We start from the raw sequence: 20,463 nt of genomic DNA, 5'->3' as shown, positions 1-20,463 counted from the left end.
CCTGGGAGTCAACTCTCTTGAAATCATGCTTTGAGAAGCACTTAAAGTACATACAGCCCTTTGTCAGGATTCTTAAGTAGGGACCCCTTGCAATTGGATCTGATTTTGTGTTTGTATGATGATCAAATGTACATTTTCACAGAGAGATGGTCTTTATCTTTCATCAGATTTTTCTGAGACTTAAAAAGAGATGGGATCTGTACAGCCTTAACCGAGCTTTCTAATCTGGTATATTAGCCACGTTTCAAGTGTCCAATAATCTCACGTAGTAGTGGCTGCTATATTAGACAATGCAGATACCTAACGGTTCTTCATCACAGAAAAGTGCTATGGATGGTGCTCACTTAAAGAAATGGTGTTTTCCCTGTGAATGTTCCACAAGAAGGCTTGGATATCGAACACCAGCATTCAGATTTCTTCCCGGTGCTGTGGAATACTGTAGACTCTTAGAAGCCGCATATCTGAACGTGCTGACTACCACCAGAGGCTAGTGACCAAAGGAGGCTTTTCTTTAGCTGCTTGGCAGTCTATCAGCACAAATTCCTCTCAAGGAAAAGATGGTAGGTGATATGAATTATTTAGGGGTTTTGGTATATTTCAGGGATCATTATATTTGGGAAGGCTTCAGAAAAGCATGAAAAGAACAGTAGAAAGGGCTGGATTACAATTACTGGTGTTCATCAATGACTGACAAAGACCTAGTTTCTCTTCTCTTTTCTTTTTACATGAGGCCAGTAGAATCCCCCATGAGGTCTGCAAGGACTGAGGATTACATGGTGATACAGGGAATTGGGGCAGTTTTTTCTTCTTTTTGAATGTTAAATTTCTATTCCTGTAACTGTAGAAAGAGTTCTGCCCCGAATGAACTATCAACTATCCTTAGGAGGACAGCAAAACAGAACAGACTCACTAGTCCTGTCCATGATCACAGGGAGAGGTAGCTGTCAATGAGTAAGCCTGGACTTTCTCTCGGACCGGAGGTTGGGTCCATACTTTTCCACTATAAGCCATGTAATTGTGGATACATTGTTTAGCTTCTCCAAGCCTCTATTCCATCATCTGGAAAATACAGAAATTACCTCCTAAGCAGAGAGGACAATGCAATGACCCCAATACGCACGCAGTGCTATGCTTGGCTTGTCGCCAGCTCCGAACAAGCAAGAGCTACCCTATCATTCTCTTCTTTCATAGTCTTCGTGCCTCCTAATTCCTTCCTGGGAATGCCCTCTGTTTGGGATACCCTGGGTTTTTTATTGCTGTGAATACCTATTTCTTAATGACTGTTTCCAGCCCAACCTTTCTGAAAGTTCTTCCTAACTGATATATGAGTGACACACTAAAGAGGCTAAGATCTGTGGTATTACTTGTGAGGAAAGAGGTGGGCAGGTACTTGTACGGAGAATTATGCTAAGTGTTTCATTAATCATTAAGGTCCCCATATTTATCGCAGTGTTATATGTCATAGGGAAACTGGGAACAATCTAAATGTCTGACAACCAAGCACTAGAATGTTGGCATATGACAAACCCTTTCGAAGTAATGTTTTCCATAAATATTTGTTTACATGGGTAAATGCTTATTACATAGTATGAGGTGAAAAAATCAGAGTCAAACACCCCCCAGACACTTGTATAAATGTGTATAAATGTGTGCCCGGAGACATGTCAAGAATATTCAACCATAGCTTCAAACTACAAACACTTCAGATGTCAATTAACAAGATCGTGGACAAATTATGGTATATTCACACATGGAATGTTACAAGGATAATAAAAACAAATTTAAAAACCCCTATTACTCTACGCAACAACATGATGAGTTTTACAAGGATAATATGAAACGAATAAAGAAATGCTCAAAAGAAAGTGGTATGATTCTATTTCCGTAAAGGTCAAATTGGGGAAAATTTAATTGTCTTGCTTAAGATGATAAACTGTAGGGGGCGCTTGGCTGGCTCAGTCGGTGGGGCGTGTAACTCTTGATTCTGGCTCTTCAATGTATATCCCAGCATGGAGTCACTCTGAGGAAGAGAAATGTCTCTTCTCCCTGACGGGGAGAAACTGGGACAGAGGGAGGGCCACACAATTGAAATCCCACCACCACAGGTCTGGTCATTTGTGCCAATGATAAGGCCTTGGGAGGCCCAGCTGATGGAAACCAGCAAAGACACTTACTAGATTATCCTATAGAACTCCTATAACTCTGCCTGCTCTCCCTTTCAAAGCCTAGAAAATGGGCCAGAAACTGAGCAAGAAGAAAGAGGTATTATGATTAACTACCACTTTTTTTTAACATTTATTTTTTTTATTTCAGCGAGAGAGAGAGAGAGAGAGAGAGAGAGGGAGAGAGAGGGCGCGCGTGCGCAGGGGGGAGGAGCAGGGGAAGAAGGAGAGAGAAACTCAGGCAGACTCCCCGCTGAGCGGGGAGCTGACTTGGGACTTGATCTGACCCTGAGATCAGACCTGAGCTGAAACCAAGAGCCGGACGTCTAACCGACTGCACCTCCTAGGTGCCCCTTAACTACCACTTTTTAAGTCATTCTTGTCATAATATTGTATTAGGGGTTGTTATATGCACTAATCCTGCCCTGACATTCACAAGAATTCTATAAAGTAGATATATATTTTACACTGATATTCCAGGGCTCAGAGAGGTGGGAAGGACTTACCCCAGATGCCTGACTGCAAAGTCAGTGGCTTTTACACTTGGCCACAATTTACATTTACTTGAGTATTCTCATCTATTGTTTACACTCACAACAATCATGTAAAGTAGCTCAGAGTAGTTGTGTGATTTGCCCAAGGACACACAGCTAGTAAGAAGCTATAATTTTCAATAACTTATTTCTTTTTTTCTTGTGGGGGTAATATTTTTCCTGTACCCCAACTAAATGCCAATATATCTATGTCCTCCCATACATTTAGTTATTACATCTAGGTAATTATCTAGTTAGAATCTCCTGTAAGAAGGGTTGAAGATGTTGAACATGACACAGAGGCCAAAAAAATGTTATCTTCCACTGCTAAATCCAGTGGAGTGAGCAGGCAGGTACGATCCAGAAATAGCATTCAGGTTTTCTCCTCTTTTTTGCAACAGAGATAAGATTAAGGTATAAGAGCAAGGCTTAAGATCTCGCGGGTATTTGGTTTGTGATTGTCCCTGATTTCCCTATCAACCTCATCTCCCAGGTCTCCTTTTTCTTTTTCTACCCTGTCCTAAGGGAGTTAACATTTTCAGCTGCCTTCAAGGAGCCTACTTTCCAGCACCGGCTCCCAGCTGTGGGAGAGAACGCTTCCTCCTTTGCTTCTCCCGGTCTACCGCGAGCAGACTCTCCCAGCGGCTAAGTCTCTCTGTGTTAAAGCTGCTAATATCAAGGCTACTAGGGAGTGAGCGCTTTCTCAACATCATCTTGGAAGGTGGGTCACTATTCTGGCAGAAGGCAGAGGGCAGTGGAATTTGTTCTGAGTAGGTACAGTTATGCAAAATGCAAGGAGGAAAAGGAAGCCGATAGGGCAGTTGGTGAGACAGAAGAGAAAAGCACAACTTGGCTAGCAGTGAGACTCTCTAAAGCAGGAGAAGCCTAAGCTATTATCAAGGTAAGGAGAGCGTTTTCTCTGTATACACCTCCACAGCGCGGCCATTGTCCCAGAAAACCTCCTGCAGCTAAGCTAAGGATTTTAACAGCAATGGCAGAGGAGGGGGGTTGTGGAGGGGGGCTAAATCAGAGTCGCCCGGAGAATCTCCCTGAAAAAGTACAAGCCTCTTGCCAACAGCTCCCTCATCCCCACCCAGCTCCATCTCTGAAAGGATCTGAAAAAGCCTAGAAGGCCAGTAGGGCTGTCCTGATAGATGTCTTGTAGATGGTCCCCTGACTCATCTAACTTACTCCGATCCTGGCTTCTGAGTTCAAGTTTCTGTATTTGCTGTGTCTTCTCTGCTCAGGTGCTGGAGAATGGCAGACGGGAGGTGGAGGGAGCTGTAGGTTTTCTCGAGCTCAGGCGAGGTGTGATGTGATCACTGAATGCTCTCGGCCCTGAGACTCAAAAGACCTGGGGTCTGATTCAGGTAGGGCTATTTCCACCATTGAGTCAATCAGTTACAGTTTCAGTTTACTTACTCTGAAACACGGGTGTGTGGATTTTCAGTGTCCTGTATATATAACTGGATAGCTGTCATGATTGTGGCTGAATGGGGTTTCAAAGTTGTGGAATGCTATTCAGATGTAAAAGAAGATTAAGTTGTGAGGCCGGCACATCAGCCCAAGTAGAAGAGACTTCTGTCTTGTATGGCCTCAGACCAGTCTAGAACTTCTGGTTGGAATTGAAATACGTTTATATGCGCAAAATAAAACTATCTTGTCCCCCCCACCCCCACTTCCTTACCCGAAATCAACGAGGGCACCTCAAGCACTAAAAACTGCTCTACAAATGATGTCATTCAGTCATCATTCAGTAGATGTTTCAGGCACTGTTTTTGGCACACTGGAGATGCAGCAGTGGTGAGGACCCAGGTCCAACCCTCCTGGCACTTTCAGTCTAGTTAGTGTTTGTTACTATATGGTCACCTTTGCCCAGGTGCTTATCCCCGTGGTTTTCCTGGGTCTATAGGTATATGTGTGGATTTCAGTTTCCCCAATCCAGCTCTGATCTCTCGGTTTGTGAAAATATCTTCTGCCATCTCTAATTTCGGGTTATGGGAGCATAATCTCACTGGGGAATCTAAGTTAGGAATGTGCCAGCGGCTGGAATCCGGGACTCTTAAATTGCTGCCTGTTATTTTTTCCCTAAGAATTCATTTTCTTTTTTTAAATATTTTATTTATTTGACAGAGAGAGACACAGTGAGAGAGGGAACACAAGCAGGGGGAGTGGGAGAGGGAGAAGCAGGCTTCCCGCAGAGCAGGGAGCCCGATGTGGGGCTCGATCCCAGGACCCTGGGATCATGACCTGAGCCGAAGGCAGCCGCTTAACTGACTGAGCCACCCAGGTGACCCCCCCTTTTTTTTTTTAAGATTTTATTTATTTATTTGACAGAGAGAGCACAAGCAGGGGGAGTGGCAGGCAGAGGGAGAGGCAGACTCCCTGCAAAGAAGGGAGCCCTGCTCAGGACTTGATCCCAGGATCCTGGGATCATGATCTGAGCTGAAGGCAAACACTTAACCGATTAAGCCATCCAGGCGCCCCTGCTCATTTTGTTTCTAAAAGGCTACCCAGTACTCATTTGGGGGTCATCCATAATTCAGCCCGTGGTCATCAAGCTGCCAGATGAGGTCATGTTGATGATGGTGATGTTTTTTTAAGAACAATACCACTCACCCCTAGTTGGTGCAACCTGTTTTTAAATTATTTTGGGGGGCAGTGATCACAGGATGTGCTGAGGGTTTTCTCTGTTTTTTCTTTTTCTAACTGAGCTGGTTAGACAAGAGAAGTAGTCTGAGTGGTCTTTTGCTCTGCAATACAGCTTTTATTTCTTTTTTTATCTTTAAGATTTAGTTATTTTTTAAGATTTATTTATTTATTTAGGGAGAAGGAGAGAGAGAGGAAGAGAAGCAGACGCCCGGCTGAGCGGGGCTGATTTCACAACCCTGAGATCATGACCGGAGCCGGTATCGAAAGTCAGATGATCAACCAACTGAGCCACCCAAATGCCCTGCTTTTATTTCTTATTAATTTAAAAAAAATAATGTTCATGGGTTTTTTTTTTTCTAGTTTTCATTAATACATACTCGGTGTAGAAACTCCTTTTTTTTTTTGGAATAAGGTTAACTGTGCTATACCATCAAACCTATGCCTCTAACTTTATTAATATTTTGCTCCATGCAATTGAGAGAGTTTTGGTTCTGTGCTCAGTATTCAACAGAATCACCTACATTTTAGTAACTGATACTACAGAGACACCCATGTGCAAAGGACAAGTTTCTGTTTCTCAGTGGATCTCATTCAGTTATCTGCTTTCCAGCTATGATTACTCTTCTTCCCATATTCAACTACTGATTTATTCAACAAGTGTTTAAAAAGCCTTAATCACTTACAAGTTTCATGTACCTTTAAATAAGACAAGACATAGCATTTACCCTTAAGTTACAGTAGCCCAGTGGTAGAAACATTCTTCTACAGCTATTTACTATAGAGTGAGAGATGGATGCTACTGGAAAGTTTAGAGAATAATTAAATCTCAGGAGTAAGGGCTTCTAAATAATAGGAAAGAACTGAAAGTAAAGTCTAGAGCCTACGGTGCTGAAAAGCAGGGGACTGACAGGGGATCAAAGATCAGACCATGAAGGTCCCTGGGTACAAGACTTGGGGATTTTAGGGACGCCTGGGTGGCTCAGATGGTTAAGCATCTGCCTTCGGCTCAGGTCATGATCCCAGGGTCCTGGGATCGAGCCCCACATCGGGCTCTGTGCTCAGCAGGGAGCCTGCTTCTCCCTCTGCCTGCCTGTCTGCCTACTTGTGATCTCTCTCTCTCTCTCTCTGTCAAATAAATAAATAAAAATCTTTAAAAAAAAAAAAAAAAGACTTGGGGATTTTGATTTAATCCCGTATGTGCTGGAAAGTTACTGAAGGATTTCAAGGAGGGGACTGATAGACTTGTGCTTTAGAAAAGACAGTTTTTGGCAGCAGTGGATGGGGGGGACGGGGAATTTGAGAGACAGAAGAGAGAGGCTACTTACTATCAAAGGCCAGGCCAGAGATGAGCAGACCGGGGATTCTGACAACGGGGAGGGGGGGATTCAAGCTTGGCACCTGAATAGCCAGGAAAAGAACACTTGGGAAGGTGGACTAGGGACTCTGAAATGGAGTTGTGTCACACACCTCTCACAAACACTTACCAACTCCAAGGACCACAGAGGTTAGTGCAGGACAGGGGGAGAGGTGGTAGTTAGATGAGAGGAGATGGCCATAAAAAACCCGACTTGCCCTTTCTTCATGGAGCCACAACTGCTCACTTCTCCCAGGCCCTCAATATCATCTCTACTACTGATTACAATCTCTGCAGACATGGGCTTTGCCTACAGTACTCCCTGGCTGTCCTGGCTAGCCCCATCATGGGCTGCCTGGATCCAGGAAGTAGCTAGATCCCAGTGACAAGACATGGGACTCACTTTACAAAAGCATATTTTCTTTCTGGCCAGGGTGAGTGCTCATGGTAAGAAAAAGCAGAGAAAGAAATCGAAGGGTTTCCATGGGAATTCCTGAGAGCTGTGAACAACTGAAGCCTGAGGACAACTGGGGACGGAGTTAGAAGGCCTGGCTCCAGCCTGAGACAGAATGGGCATGAGGCCAGGAGCTACTGGTAGGCAAGGAGGACTTAGAGCCATTGATCCTGCTCAGGACACTGAGTTGGCCCAAAGCCAGGATTGGGGAGCAAAAGTATAACTTTGAAAGGTCTACATTCCTAATCCTTAAGAAATGTTAGCTTCTTTTTGAGTTGATTACAAGCCCTGCATATAAAATTCTATCACGGTTTCCTTATAAATGTGCACAGGTTAAGTTCTTCCTTTCTTTACTTTTCTCTCTTTTGCTCTGTTGTTTCCTATCTTTGTTCCAAATTTTTCCAGATACTCACGTTACCTTTGGGAGAGAATCTCTTGCTAAAGTCATTTCCTCAGTCTTTGGGAGGTGGGGGTAGAGGAGGGCAATCTTGGGCTATTATTAATAATGTCCTAGTTTCTAATCATTTCCTCTTGGGCTTGAGTTTGAAAGACCTAAGAGCATATCTTAGCTGGTCCTGTTCTAACCTTCAGGGCAAAGAAAGGAATTACCCCTCACTGACATTTCCTTGGCATATAGCAAAGTAATCCCGGCCATGAAGGAGAGAGGATCCTCACTGGATCCTTTTGGCAATAAGGAGGAAATGCATTGTTGTAAAAAATGGAAGAGAAGGGTTTCTATGCCACTGCACAAGGTTTGGCTTGGGTCAGTACACACTTCCCAGAAGGTTCAGGGGACTTCCAAGGGAAGCCCATGAGCTGGCAAAGCATGCTGTACCTCTTCAGGAAGCAAGCTATAAACCTGCTTTTATATTTATATATTTTATATTTATATATTCCTCCTTGAAAATCTACTCCCTAGAATTTCCGCAGCTCTGGATATAGTGAATGGTTTATGACCAGTATGAAGGCCATGTGGGTGACAGATAGCAAAGCTACACATACGTGTATTTTTTGACTCCACAATTCCCCTTCTGGGGATTTAGCTTACATACACGTGTAACGAGGTTTAAACATCAGGTCATCGTTGAAGTTGTTGTAATGGCAAAAGAGCTGGAAATAAGCCAAAAGCCCAGCAATGAGGAAACTAGTTAAATAAACTGTGGTGTATCTTTATAATAGAACTCTGTGTAGTGGTAAAATGGAGTGAGGGAATGCTTTATGCGCTACCATGTAAAGCTCACCAAGACATACTGTAAAGTTAAAAAAGCATGCTGTGTATAACTTGCTACTTTTTCTATTATAAAGAGGGGGGAAAAATTAAGACTACATATACATTTGAATTTTCTTGGGTGTGCAGAAAGCAACTGAAAAGACACATACAAAATGAACCCAGTTGCTACCTGGGGGCAAGGTGGGAAACGGGCAGACAGCGGACATGTACTGAAGCAGACTTTCGCTGTACAGTAATGACCAAACACGAGCTAGCAGATTCATCCTAACTGTGAGTACAGAAGAGGTTACTGATTCAGCAGCTGGTAAAATTCTTAGGTGTTCTTTCCCCCAGAAATATACTGTGACCCGTCATTAAGGTATGTCATTAACCCTGTTTACAAAGAGCTCTAAAAGTTTTCTAGTTTATGACTATAGTCTTCATCCACAGACATAACTGCTTGTCATAGTATTTCCCCCTCGCCTGTTAAAGACTTGCAGTGTGACAGGCTAGACTCAGGCTGGTAAGCACTCCCCTTATGTCCTGCATGCATGCAGAATTGTAGGAAGCCTTCTTTTATTTATTTTTTTAAAGATTTTATTTATTTATTTGACAGAGAGAGAGAGCACAAGCAGGGAGAGTGGCAGGCAGAGGGAGAGGGAGAAGCAGGCTCACTGAGCAGGGAGCCCGATGCACCTATGTGGGACTTGATCCCAGGACCTTGGGATCATGACCCAAGCCGAAGGCAGATGTTAACAAATGAGCCACCCAGGCGCCTGAAGAAGCCTTCTAAATTCTAAGTCTGTGGGTTTAATGTCCATGATAATGATACTTTTTAAAACAATTTGAACCATGTAACTATTACTCATTAAAAACTTTTTAAAAATTAGTGATAAGATCTGTCACCAGGAAATTAAATCCAGCTCCAATTACTGTCTAGAAATATATTTTCTTTTTTTTCCTTTAAAAAAATTTTTTTTAAAGATTTTATTTATTGGGGTGCCTGGGTGGCTCAGTCAGTTAAGCATCTGCCTTTGGTTCAGGTCATGATCCCAGGGTTCTGGGATGGAGCCCCACCCCATGTTGGGCTCCTTGCTGAGCGGGGAATCTGCTTCTCCCTCTGCCCCTCCCCCTGTTTTTGCTGTCCACACTCTGGCTCTCTCTCTCTCTGAGAGAGAGAGAGAGTGCACAAGCATGGGGAGCAGCAGAGGGAAAGGGAGAAGCAGGCTCTCCACTGAGTAGGAAGCCTGATGTGGGGCTCCATCCCAGGACCCTGGGATCATGACCTGGGCCCAAGGCAGATGCTTAACCGGCTGAGCCACCCAGGCACCCCTAGAAATATATTTTCTTTGTTAAAGCTGAAAGGAAGAGGGGGCGCCTGGGTGGCTCAGTTGGTTAAGCGACTGCCTTCAGCTCAGGTCATGATCCTGGAGTCCTAGGATCGAGTCCCGCATTGGACTCCCTGCTTGGTGGGGAGTATGCTTCTCCCTCTGACCCTCCCCCCTCTCATGCTCTCTCTGTCTCATTCTTTCTCTCTCAAATAAATAAATTCTTTAAAAAAAAAAAAAAAGCTGGAAGGAAGAATATCTTGGGTATATAACGATATGCAAATTAGCGCCTTGCAGGTGCCTGGCTGCCTCAGTTGGTGGAGCATGGGACCCTTGATCTCAGGATTATGAGTTCAAGCCCCATGTTGGGTGTACAGATTACTTAAAAACAAAATGTTTAAAAAAAATTAGCACCTTGCTACTATTAATATTTTACACTATGCAAAATAGCTATTCTATCTGTTCTATCTCTCAATAGTTGTTTATGCTAGGAAGTCACCCAAAATGATCCAGATTCATCTTAACCCTTAAAGAACCCTTAACCTTAAACTCTTAAAAAACCCTCAGAATAATATTCTAGCATGTCACTGGGAACCATGGTCTTTTCATACAAAGTGAGCCTTGATTATAAAGGAAGTTGAGGGTTGCCACCAGTCTGTATGAGCCTTAGTGTGAATTACTAAGTGGAATTCATTTCTCTAGATATTTTTTTAAAGATTATATTTATTTATTTATTTATTTAGAGAGAGAGAGAGCATGCACAAGTGGGGGGAGGGGCAGAGGGAGAGGGAGAGAGAGAATCCCAAGCAGACTCCCTGCTGAGCATGGAGCCCAACACGGGGTTCAATCCCAGGACCCTGATATCATGACCTGAGCTAAAATCAAGAGTTGGCCGCTTTACTGACTGAGCCATCCAGGCACCCCTCTCCAGATATTTAACATCTAACAACTGGAAAATCATCCTAATGTTCTTATTCTGTTGGACCAAAATACTTTACCGTCACCTATGAGAACATTTTTTAATAAGAAATATCTTAAAGTTTTGATGAGATGGCATTCCCTAGGGTTGTGCAGTACACAACCTGGCCATCTGTACTGGGCTGCCCTGATTGGGTTGTGTCACGCAGTTAAGCATTCCCCCCGGCAGCAGCACAGTGGCTAACAGGCCACAAGTATCACTACTGCAGCTCTTAGGTTGGTTTGCACACTTCCATAGAGCCAGCTGTTAAGGAGACAACAATTCAAGCCAAATAGATTCAGATAGTTTCTTAGCTACACAGATGTAAGGTCAGCTTGGGTCAGTTCCTTGTGTCCCTAGTCCCACAGGATGATGCCAAACCAGAGGGGACCAAATGACAGGTACCATGGGCACTTGGCTCTGCCCCGAGGAGACAACTCCAAACTCAAGCCAAACAGTTTTATAGCCTGCAACCATATCCTTCAGGGGATTGAAAGGCCTGTGCTTGCTTGAGATGAAGGAAGGCAATGAGAAATGGCCTACGGCAATCTCCCTGAAGATAGGGGAGGTGGGTGAACAATGACCTTGAGGTAGTTCCTCCCAAGTCAGCTTATCTCCCTTAGTTTCAGAAGGAATCACAGAGCATTCCACCAAAATTTGGTCAGACTGTGGTTAAGCTTTGCCTAAGTGGCCCATGTGGACACGTGTGTGTCACCAAGGTGGCAGGGTGAGCTATTCCTCTAAGATGATGAAATATGGCTACATTCAGGCATTTTTGGCAGCTCACTGGACAAGAAAGACCAGGAGGAAGGAAGTAAAGAGCCTAAAATAAATAGATCTTATTGACATACTAACTGCAAGGGACAGGAATTGATTCAGAGAAGGATTTGTGTAGTTGGTTACCAGAAGTTCCCAGCACTCTACGTTGCTCCTTGCTGGGGGTCAGGGGGAAAAATGACTTTGGCAAGAAAGGGGATGGAAGGCTGACACCAAAACAGAAGCCTAACAACCCTTCTGCTTGTTCCTTAAAGGTCTTCCACTTCAGCATGACGATACTGCCCAAAAAAATGCGGCCACTGCTGTTTCTGGTTTCCCAGATGGCCATCTTTGCTCTCTTCTTCCATCTGTATGGCCACAACTTCAACTCCCTGTCCACAAAGGAGGAGCCCAAGCCCATGCATGTGCTGGTCCTGTCTTCCTGGCGCTCTGGTTCTTCTTTTGTGGGACAGCTTTTTGGGCAGCACCCGGATGTCTTCTACCTGATGGAGCCCGCGTGGCACATCTGGATGACCTTCACACACAGCACTGCCTGGAGGCTGCATATGGCAGTGAGGGATCTGATCCGTGCCATTTTTCTGTGTGACATGAGTGTCTTTGATGCCTACATAAAACCCAGTCCTCGAAGACAGTCCAGCCTCTTCCAGTGGGAGAACAGCCGGGCCCTGTGTTCCCCACCTGCCTGCAACATCTTCTCCCGGGATATGATCATACCCCAGGCTCACTGCAAGCTTCTGTGCAGTAAACAGCCCTTTGAGGTGGTAGAGAAGGCCTGTCGCTCCTATAGCCACGTGGTGCTCAAGGAGGTGCGCTTCTTCAACCTGCAGGTGCTCTACCCACTGCTGAGAGACCCTTCCCTCAATCTGCACATTGTGCACCTGGTACGGGATCCCCGGGCGGTGTTCCGTTCTCGAGAACAAACCATAGGGGAACTCATGATTGACAGCCGCATTGTGATGGGGCAGCATTGGGAGAAAGTCAAGGAGGAGGATCAGCCTTACTACATGATGCAGGTCATCTGCCAAAGCCAGCTGGAGATCTATAAGGCTGTGCAGTCCTTGCCCAAAGCCCTGAGGCAACGCTACGTGCTTGTTCGCTATGAGGACCTGGTCCGGGACCCCATTGCCCAGACTGCCCAAATGTATAAATACGTGGGACTGAAATTCTTGCCCCACCTCCAGACCTGGGTGTACAACATCACTCGAGGCAAGGGCATGGGTAATCATGCCTTCCACACTAATGCCAGGAATGCCCTCAACGTCTCCCAGGCCTGGCGCTGGACCTTGCCTTATGGAAAGGTTTCTCGACTTCAAAAAGTCTGCAATGATACCATGACTTTGCTGGGCTACCACCTTGTCAGATCTGAGCAAGAGCAGAAAAACCTGTCACTGGATCTTCTGTCTACATGGACTCCCTCCAACTAAGTCCACCAAGAGGGTAGAAGAAGCTCTGTCCCCAACTGGCATCAGCCTCAGCCCCATTAACCAAAGGCTTCTGAGTCTTAATTACATGTACACTAGTGTACATGTGAGCATGAGTTGTGCCCACACATGCTCAAGCTGAGAAACTTTCATGTCTCTGCTCATGCCTAGAAGAGATTCAGCAGCATATTCCACCCTGAAAAAGGAGTATTGCCTTTCTTCTCTTCTTGGCTTTCCTATCCGTGTATACTGCAAAGACTTTGTGGCCTGGGGTCCTATTTAGCACCACGCAGTATCAGTGGAGTAAATCCATAAACTTCTCTGTCCACATCTTGCCCGGTGGGAAAGGGAGGAGACAGGAAAACCGGGGAAATGGGTCTTCCACCAAAGAACCCACCAGCACATTCCACAGGGATATGAACTCTGAGACCATGGAACTCCTGATGGATTCAAAAAGGGAACAGAGAACAGGATTGGATGCTTACGGTGAGCTTGGCCGTCACAGCTATCAGTTATCACAAATACAAAATAAGATCTCTGCACGACAGAGCAAGCTCTTAAATTCATGGGGGTGGCTGGGCCTGATGTGGACATCATTTCCCATCAGTGTTTTCCTATCACATGGAAGACTTTGACTTGTGAAGCTGCCATCCGTTAACACTAAAATTCCAAATAGGATTCTGTTAGGAGTTTCCCATGTTATGCTTTCTAATTACTTAGTAGTAAATACTAATTCTTAGAGGACCCTAACGTGATAGCATAAGCATCTTTATAGATTTTTTTATACTTTTACTATTATGTGTTACCCACACATAAAAAACTGCTAAGACAATATTTGGTGTTAGAATATGAACTGAGTCTAAACTGATCAATACTCACCATCATACTGTGCTCTTAAGAATCTGTAGAAAGTAGGCAACTAGCAACTAAGCCCTTTCTTTCTTGTGTGAGGTGTGAGTTGTGATAATATTGTATATATCACCCTAGGGTCTGGGCAAAGGGTTCTTTTAATGTGATCGTCGGCCAGAGGACCTCAGGTCTAGTATGGCTGGCGCTGTTCAGCACTTCCGGGTCACCTCTCCGCATGATAGAGGTTGTTGCTCCCAGTCTTTGCAGCACTCCCCGGGTCTTGTGATGCATCCGAATCTACTGTTAGAAATTCATTTTGCCATGCCACACCTCAGATTTGCTGGAATTGGAATCCACCAGGGTGGGAGCTGGGATTCTGTATGTTGATCAAGCAACCCTGGTGATCCTTTCATGGCCAGCCTGGCAATACCACACCCTCCACTGGGGAGCAGCACTGTTTGCCTTCCTGCTTCAAGACAGTTGCCTTTGCAGCACATGCCAGGTATCCACACTGCTGACTCCTGACACTGGTGCTGTCCTTGGGTTGGAAGGAATAGGAAGAAGGTCTATATTTGTCTGGAACTCCAGGGACCTCTGAGCCCTGACTTGCTTAATATTTCGCTTTGTCCAAACCTGAAAGATGCCAACACTTCATCTTCCCTTTGGTTCCCACTCCCACTTCGGACGTGGTCCTCACCTCATAAAGTGCCATCGATGGCAGATGGGAATTCTCACGCCTGATTCTGCCGAGGAGCTCTGGGGCTCTGGCACCACCTGAGATGCGTGAGTGGTTACCTTTGCCAGCTGGGTCTAGCAAAGTGAATCTATATGCGGCTCTAAAGGAGTGAACTTATTCTAACATGTAAACCTAAGCCACTCTAGAAAGACCTCAAGAATCTCCCAAGCAAATGCTTCTTGCCTCTACGAACCTTCCAAAACTGTAAAAAGTTTCCCCAACATTGAAAATAAGGCCAGGGCAGTAGGTGATGGTGCAGAGTTAAGAAGACCAGTGAGGGGGACAGGCAGTGATAGACTCAACTGCCTCTGATTTCCCCTCTGAAATTCCAGCCTCCACCTGAATTGTCTTAATGTTAGCAACTTCCTTAGGAACCATCTCTATGGGATGCTGGAGTACAGAGCGGCTTGCTTCTCCTTCTCCAAAGGAGTCGTTCTGTGCTCATGAGCGCATGGGCTCTGGAACCATGCTGCCTGGGTGACATTACTATCACCAGCTGGGTGACCTCCAGCAAGTCCCTTAACATCTCCATGTCTCAGTTCCCTCAACTGTAGGGTGGGTAGAATAATGGTGGCACTGACGTCCTCGAGTTGCTGGGAGGGCTGATGAGTTAATAAATGGAACATGCGTGGCAAGCATCCGGCACATAAGCAAACACTCACTAAGTGGTAGCTGTGATTATCTTGGTAACAACGCTGGTTTTAGCTCTCTCAAGGACTGTCTTCCATCATTTCTGGTAACATCCTCATTAAGGTGATGCTCAACAGCAGATCACAAGCCCTTTGTGGCGTTTCTGATCATACTGGTACAATTAGATTTATAGCCATCTCTAATGGCTCTAGTTTATATCAGTTGTTCTCAACCCAAGGTGATTTTGTTCCCCAGGGCACATTGGTCAATGTGTAGAAACATTTTTGGTTGTCACCACTGGTGGAGTGGGTGTTGCTGGCATCTAGTGGCCTGGGATGCTGCTAAACCTCCTACAATGTACAGGAAAGCCCTCACCTGCGCCCCCAACAAAAATTCTCTGGTCCAAAATGTCAATATCACAGCTGTTAAGAAACCCTAGTCTGCATTCATCAGATGCTGAATGCATGCAAGATGAAGAGCTGATGATTCGAACAGATTTCTCTTCTCTCCTCATTCAGTCACATTCAATCTTACTCAAACAGTACACCCCCAGGCCAAGTGTCCTGACTGGGGAGATGTCACAACCCCCCAGGGCTCTTCTGGCACCCACTCAAGTCATCTCAAAGGGAGCAAGCTGTGCGGCAGACATTATAAAAATACAGAGCAGCATCACAGGGCCTGATGAGAGGAAGTGAACAAAGCCAGGCTTCCTGGGACCAGTCATGCACTGGCCATAACTGGTCTTGGCTTATATCCACCCTAATTCGGTCAGCTGTGGCCAGAAGAGAAGAGCTTAATGGGGGCAAAACATAGTCATTTAGGGCCTTGGGGAAGATGGGCAGGACAAATGAAGCCAGAAGCAGACACGGTGCTAGACAAATGAGCTGTCTAACATGTCTGGGAACAAAATCACTCACAAATGTCAACACATGCCACAGGCACTACAGGATTTAAACCGTGGCTCCCCAATCTTTTTTCCATTATTACCTCCCCCCCTCAGCAAGCCTATGGTAGACATTTTTGTTCTAATCATCCTCTACCATGAACTATTAATACCACAAATATACTGCATATTTTTACGCAGTTTTTAATGGCCCTCCAAAGGGCCACAAATCATTGTTATACCTACGTTTTTTGCCCCCCACAAACCACTTTTTACCCCGCTGGTGGCAACAGCAGTTCCACTGAGAATGCATGATCTAGGCCACTGTCCCTGACACTTAGCTCCCTCCCCAGCTCCTCTCTATTTTCGTTAACATGTCTTTTGTCGTCCCCCCCAAACTATGTTCCTTGCTGTCACCAATAAGATTTGTACCTTGCTCAACCATAATTAAATGTGATTATGCAAAATAACACACTGTAAGCACCTATGAAAATGTTACTTATAATAAATAATAGTAATAAATAATAATACAGGTGACTCTCATTGCCACCCTCCCTGCCAGCACTATTAACTATTTGGGATGGCTGCTGGCCCTGTTTGCCTTGCCACATTTCAAGATTGCTTCTTATGGTCCTGGAAGAACACACTGTTTTTCAAGTTTATGAGAAGAACTGAGAACAAGTGGAACAGGCACATAGCACCGCTGTTCATGAAGAATGAGGTGTGTTTCAGAAAAAGTATGCTATTGTTCCACCCTAAATCAATATGGATTTAAATGGCTAACGACAGATAATGTAAACATGTTGGATGAAAGGGATAAAGGCTCCTGTCCTTTTAAGTAGGGGTGTGGTGAACTCCTGATTACCTAATCAAACGATGAGATAAACCAAACAATGAGACTTTAACAGATGCAGTTTATACACACACACACACACACACACACACACACACAAACACACACACACACACAGCATTCTGAAAGCAAATGAGCTTGAAAAAGTTGACAAAACTAAATTTAACCAGATTTTCAAACTCAAGACCCTCAGAACTTCAAATACGTTCATGTGCATATTAAGAATGGAAAAGAGCAGATAGCGTCTCTCCCAAACTTCTTTGACCAAGGAGGTTTTTTTTTTTTCCCCTCAGTATACCTATTAACATCTGTCAGGAGAATGTTTCGAGAAAGACCAGTGTGAGAAATGCTGAGGTGTCTTCAGCAATCCTAACCCTGATGACCCCAACACTCTGGTTTCTTTTTGCCTCCTCCCGAACTCAGGCCGGCAAATGTGGAATGGAGGAGATTGCACGCAGGCAGTTAATACACAGGGGCTTTATGATCGCCCACATCAATCTGTGATTACTTCACCACTCACCTACAACTCTTTCCCCCTCAGCATAAGAACTTTCCCCGGTCATCTTCTGGCCGCATACCTTCTCCTCCTCCCCAGAGAAAAAAGCCATCTGATACTGGACTTCTCCACTCATTCACTGCGAACGTCTGAAGCTCCCCGAGCATTCTGTCTTCCTCCTTACATTGTGTTACAAGATAGAGACTGTTCTGTCTCCTGTTGAAGGAGCCACTATCCTGTTGAAGCTCCCACTATCAGAGCTTTGGATTCTATCCCCTCACCTGTTCAAGAACTGTGTATTTTTAGTATTCACTCCCTCTCGACTCAACTTCTCCTCAACTGAATCCTTCTCTTTGGATTTTTAAGTCAGTATACTCCCATCTTGAAAAAAATTCTCTCTCGTTCCCATATCCTTATCCAACTACAGATCTTCTTCCACTTACAATGGGGTTAAACCCATCCTAGGTCAAAAAATATCATAAGTCAAAATGCATGTAATACCCTTAAGTGAACATCATAGCTTAGCGTGGCCTACCTTAAGCATTCTCAGAACATTTACATTAGCCTACAGTTGGGCAAAATCATCTCCCACAAAACCTATTTTATAATAAAGAACTGAATATCTCCTTTAATTCATTGAATACTGTATTGAAAGTGAAAAACAGAATGGTTGTATGGGTACAGAATGCTTGTCAGGGTATTGGCTCTTTACCCCCGCAATGGTGTGGCTGACTGGGAGCTGCAGCTCGCCGCCCCCGTCCAGGCTCACGACAGAACTGAACCATGTATCGCTAGCCTGAGAAAAGATAAAAATTCAAACTTGATGTATGGTTCCTACTGAATGCATATTGTTTTCACACCATGATAAAGTCAAAAAATTGTTAGGTTGAACCATCAGAAGTCGGGGACCATCTGTACTGGCCTCTCCTCACCTACAGCCAAACTGCTCTTACGGGTTGTCCATGGTCATCGGCTTTTTATTTTCTCACCTTCTATTTCCTCCTCCACCCACTTCAATCTGGATTTTGTCCCCTTCTCTAAACTGCTCTCAATAACAAAGTTCCATGTTATTCATTCACTCAATGGACATTTTCCAATTCTCATTTCACCTGAACTCTCAGCAACAAACGTGATCAAGAACTTCTCCTTCTTGAGACACTATATCCTAGTTTTCTTATTTCTCTAGCCACTTCTCAATTTTTTGTAGAATTATTCTCTTCTACCTAGCTATTAAATATTGGAGTTACTTAAGGCACAACATAGATCCTCTTCTTTTCCCACTCTATGCTTTCTCTCTAGACTATCTAATTTATGTCCATGTAGTTTTTAAAAACCACCTACATGCAGATTATATATATAAATATATCTTTGATGTATATCTTCTCTAAGCTCCAGATCTGTAAATCCAATCACCGATCGACGCCTCTTGAATATCTCAAAAGATACCTCAGACTCAATATGTCCAAACATCACATTCATGATTTTCCCCTCCTCCAACCTATACCATGCCAAACATCTTTATCCCTTCTGGGTCTCTTCCGCACCTTTTCAATCTGTTGCCAAATCAAAAAAACTGGACTTTTCCCTTGACTTCTTCCACCAGTCAGTCACCAACAACTGTCAATTCTACCCCATCAACATTTCTTAAGTTCAATTTCTTTCCGTTTCTTTGTCCCTCCAAATCCTCACCCTGTTTTGTTCATGCCATCACCATCTCTCTCCTGAAGCACTGACTGGTCTTCCTGCCTCCAAGCTTCCCACTTAAATACAATCTACATTGTATTGAAAGTTCAGAAAGTCCAAATTTCTTAATACAGTTTGGATAGCCTTTCGTGATCTGGCTCTTATATCCTTCCCTTGTCACTCCCTCTTAGACTGTACTTTCCTACCATCTCAAATTTGTAGTTCTACCAGTGTGCTACATATATGTCTGGATCTTAGATCATGCTCTTTCTCCCACCTAGAATATGCTATTCTGTCCCACCCCCAACTTCTCTGGCTCGTTATTTTTTAATCCCTTCTCAACTAAAACATCTCCTTTGGGAGTTTTTCCCAGCTTGACCCTTAGGCCTCTATTCAGTGTCACCTGTACTGGATTTCTACTATCACAGCACTTATTACAATATAATAAAACCATCCAATGTATGTGTCTTTGAGCTCTTTGAAGGCAGAAACTATCTTGTTCACTGTGCTATAACTGATGCCTAGCACAGTTCCTGGCATCCATTAAATGTTTAATAAATGAAACCTTGATCTTATCTGTATTATATGTAAAGAGCTCATTCTTCATGTAATACTTAGAAAAAAAGGCTAATCACAGAACCTTCTATTCTGAGAAACACAGTGACATGTTTAAAGATTCAGGTAAGGGGCGCCTGGGTGGCTCAGTCAGTTAAGTGTCTGCCTTTGGCTCAGGTCGTGATCCCAGGTCCTGGGATTGAGACCCACACTGGGATCTCTGCTGCGGGGAGCCTGCTTCTCCTTCTCCCTCTGCCTGTCACTCTGCCTACTTGTGCTCTCTCTCTCTGTCAAATAAATAAAATATTAAAAAAAATAAAGAATCAGATAAGAAAGAAACAACATTTAAAAGTTTCCTGTTTGAGAGAAACAAGGGAAGTTGAATCTCAAAGCCAACAGCTCAGAAGTGCTGGGTCAAGTGGGGTGGCAGATGGGAGGTAGGGGATAAAGCAGAGATTCAGAAATTAAGTTGACATGTATTTCTAATAGTGATATTACTGTGGCAAGAGGAGCTGCAACTTATGCTGGTTTCTGAAGAGCTGCATGTGTTCACAGGGTGTAGCATGTGAACGAATCAAGTGCCACCCATATGGCAAATACTTGCTTAGTGATTGCGTTCCAAATGGCTTTTAGCCAAATCTCTAAGCAGAAAAATTTACCAATCTTAAGCTAGATGGAATAATAAAAAAAGAATACTAAAATTACTAAAATTGAAAAAATAAACTATGACAGAATGAAAAAAGGGATACAATTACAGAAAATCAGAAACTTGAAAAATAGAAATCTATCATGAACAACTTTATGGTATTTGAAAATTTAGAGAAAATGGACATTTTAGTTTATTTAGGTGGGGAGGGGCAGAGGGAAAAGGAAAGAAAGAATCTTAAGCAGGCTCGACATGACCTGAGACAAAAGCGAGAGTTGGACAC

At 44.1% G+C, this 20,463-nt stretch overlaps 2 protein-coding genes across 2 annotated transcripts in view; one reads left to right on the top strand and one right to left on the bottom strand.

The window, feature by feature from the left end:
• Nucleotides 1–20,463, bottom strand: part of LOC116644484 (zinc finger protein 19-like) — an 88,383-nt gene that overhangs the window by 48,332 nt on the left and 19,588 nt on the right. The gene's annotated exons all lie outside the window — the stretch shown is intronic.
• On the top strand, nt 2,944–16,347 carry CHST4 (carbohydrate sulfotransferase 4). Its single transcript, XM_032424078.1, has 2 exons — nt 2,944–3,596; nt 11,683–16,347. Exon 2 carries the CDS (start codon nt 11,698–11,700, stop codon nt 12,850–12,852), a length of 1,155 nt encoding a protein of 384 aa, XP_032279969.1. The 5' UTR covers nt 2,944–3,596; nt 11,683–11,697; the 3' UTR covers nt 12,853–16,347.

Source organism: Phoca vitulina, unplaced genomic scaffold (genome assembly GCF_004348235.1).
Source record: "Phoca vitulina isolate PV1807 unplaced genomic scaffold, GSC_HSeal_1.0 scaffold30, whole genome shotgun sequence".
NCBI lineage: Eukaryota > Metazoa > Chordata > Mammalia > Carnivora > Phocidae > Phoca > Phoca vitulina.
Note: the sequence above shows the minus strand (reverse complement) of the source record. Positions and strands in the feature narration are given on the sequence as shown.